At 43.1% G+C, this 3,528-nt stretch overlaps 1 protein-coding gene across 1 annotated transcript in view; it reads right to left on the bottom strand.

Moving 5' to 3' along the window:
- Positions 1-3,291, bottom strand: part of LOC128693467 (uncharacterized) — a 93,280-nt gene extending 89,989 nt beyond the window's left edge. Inside the window, exon 1 of the mRNA XM_053783153.2 lies at positions 2,575-3,291. Within this exon, the coding sequence (XP_053639128.1) occupies positions 2,575-3,112 (538 nt within the window). The 5' untranslated portion in view covers positions 3,113-3,291. The remainder of the gene's footprint in view (positions 1-2,574) is intronic.
- Between the last annotated feature and the right edge of the window lie 237 nt (positions 3,292-3,528).

Raw genomic sequence — 3,528 nt, 5'->3', positions numbered from 1 at the left:
TAGGCCGATCTTACTGATGCGTTTTTAAATAGTTTTGGAAAAAAGACATTGATGACAGGTTGCATATAAACAGATGTCTATCTGTGCATATACCCTGAGAGCTTACTTTTAATTTTCGATTTAGGGGTAGTTATGACTGGTGGTGTAAAAGTTACAAGCATCATTAATAACCCTCGTGTAGCTGATGTGTTTTAAACCAAATAAAACAAACATTAAAGTTGATAAAAACCTGGAGAGCAATAACCCGCTGAGTATTAAACTTTCTGGTATCATTTTTTGACTTAAAAATAACTAGATAAATGTGTTTTCAGATTTTAAAAAAATCATATGCAACGTAGTTAACAAGGAGACAACAGGTCATACAAAAAAAATGGATAAATTAAGGGAAATGGATACGAATACATTCGCTTAGGACATCTTGACTGATGATGTTTCGGTCCTAGGACCTTGGTGACTTCAAATACAATGAACAAGTTGAATAAATGCATATAGGAATTATGTATAGAAGTGTCGCGCATGTTTCCTTACACCTGACGCTCCTGTTCACCTAGCGGTAAGAAAATACCTGGGGTGTTAGTCGATTGTTGTGGGTCGCATCCTGGGGGTGGTAGTACACCCTTTTTTGAAATGAACTGAGAAAGGATAACAGCTCTTAGCCTGTAAATTCAACTGTGTAAAACAAAACAAAACAAAAAAAAAAAAGTGCCATACAATGATGATTAGAAGAAAGTGAAAGCAAGACAGGAATGCAGAGCGTGTAATAAAACACCGACTGGAATAATTATAAATGCAAGATTATAACCCGACGGTCATGTAGACTAAACAGTAAGAAACTAATGTGCTACACTGGCGCACACGTGTAGATGGAGAAATGCTAAAAACGTTGCTTAACCCATAACAGACGTAAAATAAATATGTAGGTGTAGTGTGCTATCTGCCATATTGATAGAAATGGTCTAACATCGTAAACTAAGTACCCACTCTGAGTCCGCATTAGTTATCCTTATCCCCTCTCCAGCCTCCTAAATTATTATAATCAAGGGGGAAGCACTAAACCCGTAGGAGTATACAGCGCCTGGGGGGATGTGGAAGGTATTCAGGCTAAATTCAGGGAACTGGAGCACAGATCCAATTCCCTAGATCAAGAGCCCTTCACCAGCGTCAAGGAACCTTCCTTGAGGGGCCAACCTCCTACAGTACTTCCTTGACTCAAGCCTCATTACATTATACCTCCAAATATTCATCATACCCTACCTCACACATTCCACAACAGGATATGTACATCAGTGTACATACACTTTGACTTTAATCTTTAGGGATTAAAGTATTCTTGATTGGTGATGAATAGTGACATTCAGCCTTAATGACCCTCGTGTAGTGGCTAAGCTTTAAACCCCATTAACATTCCAACTCTCCCTACCCTCACCTATGACCACTGATGTCTCGTCTTACATATATACAAACGAAATTCTCTCTCTTCCCATCATAACACATTTCCTCATATACGACTGGCACCTATGCTCCCACTTAACACATCGTGTATTTACTATCCAGAGTCTGCCGAAACTCAACCCACACTCCACGGGGACAAGGTGGAAGAGTGGTCAAACAAGTGATTACTGAAGTTCAACATAAATTAGTGTAAGGTCATGAAAACTGGAGATGGAGAGGGAAGACCAGAGACGAAATACAACTTGAGAGGCGAAATATTACAAATACCGGTGAAGAAGGATCCTGGAGTGAACATCACAACGAACGTATCACTAGAGGTGCGCTTTAATTGAATAAAATCTACAGTATATGCATGGTTGACTAATCTCGGAACTGCCTTCAGAAACCCTAATAAAGAATCTTTTAGAACTCTTTACACGACATGTGTGAGACCTGTTTATGGAATATGCAGCGCTAACATAGAGCCCTCACCTGATAAAGCATGTACAAAAACCTCTTAGAAGTTCCTGAGGTTTGCAGAAAGATCAGCCCAGAAGCTTTGCAAATTGCGAATTCTTTGTGTATAAAGTATATAATGTTTAGTTAAATTTAAACACATCTCTTTGTGCAGTTTTATACCAGACGTGTGTTTACCAGTGTTCTATACCGGGCGTATATTTACCAATGTTTCATAGTAGGCGTCTTATACCGGGCAAGATTGCTGATTTCTCTCATGATCATGTAAGATGACGGGTTACCTCTGGCAAGACTTGCTCTCTTCTGTCTCATGAACATATAAGATGACACAAATCTTGTAAACTTCCACTCTACGTAAACATTCACTCTACGTTTTAATTGCCTGTATTTCTTAATTTTTCTTATTCCTGTAATATTTTCAAATACAGAACTCAGGATGCGGGCGTTTTCTCGGGATCATTTGTAATACGTGAACATTCTTTTATAAAACAAGTAGATTTATTTATAAAACTAAAAGATTCGTTTGTAATACGAGTAAATTTATTTATAACAGTGGTGAAAAAATTCGATGGGGAATTAGTGAAGTAGTTCACTCAGAAATAGCCGAACTAATGTGTGTTAAGAAAACGATTGATGTTGAGAGCGAGCTGCAAGAATTGTACTTACCCATCCAATGGCCTTTATTTTCCGTGCACTGTGTGAGTGTGATGTTGCTGCTGACAAAGGCAATGAAGACGAGGTGTCCCCAGGAGGCGGCGGGGTAGGGATCTAGCATGAGTACTCCGTCGTGACGACCAGACCTCTGCAAGGAGCCATCAGGTAGCCTGGCCACATAACGCTGCCTTCCCGCCTGCGTCGCCCACACCCGCGTCAGACTCCGTGGAACCAGCTGGGCATCGCGACACGCCGCCTCCGTCGTCCACGAGGCTGCCTCGCACGGCAGCGACTGCAAGAAGTCGTACACCGTCGCCGCCCACTTGGCTGTGCGCGCATTCATCGGTGCATCGTCGTCTTCCTGCTGAAATGTTTCCACTACATCTTGGGGACTCCGGCTCGACATTTCGTGGTCCCGCCGCGGCTGCTGTTGCAGTTGCAGGTCGGGAGCGGCAAGAACCACTGTTCTGCCAGCTATCAACGCAACAAGGACACACCTGTAACTCATCACCACCCGCTGGCTACTTGTTAAAACACGTGTTACAACCATCAGTCACAACGTGTTATCACCACCTAGTATTGACACCACTAGCGTCTCCTTCACGCTCGTAATTTGTGTTACGAAGACAAGTAACAGTAGCTGATGTCTGCAGACACTGAATACGTAGGTAGCTGGTGTTTATGTATAGCGTGTGTGTGAGGAAGGGTGCAGCGCCCAGTGTGCTTCCCAGCTCTCCACAACACACACTGGTCGCCGCCCAGGCTGCGCTTCAGCCTATAAATGCTGAGGTGGGCAGCAGTACCGCGCGAGCTGTGATAATCGCACCACACATCAAACACACCGACTTCTCACAACTCCGGCGGCTTCTTTTGATGTATGAACTGGTCGACTCTCTCATGGGGATGCTCCCCCCCTTCTTCACCCCACACAGCTGCTTTAATTCCCCCTTCCCCACATTGCTCCCT

Source organism: Cherax quadricarinatus, chromosome 57, assembly GCF_038502225.1.
Source record: "Cherax quadricarinatus isolate ZL_2023a chromosome 57, ASM3850222v1, whole genome shotgun sequence".
Taxonomy (NCBI): Eukaryota; Metazoa; Arthropoda; class Malacostraca; order Decapoda; family Parastacidae; genus Cherax; species Cherax quadricarinatus.
This window is presented reverse-complemented; position numbering and strand designations above follow the sequence as displayed.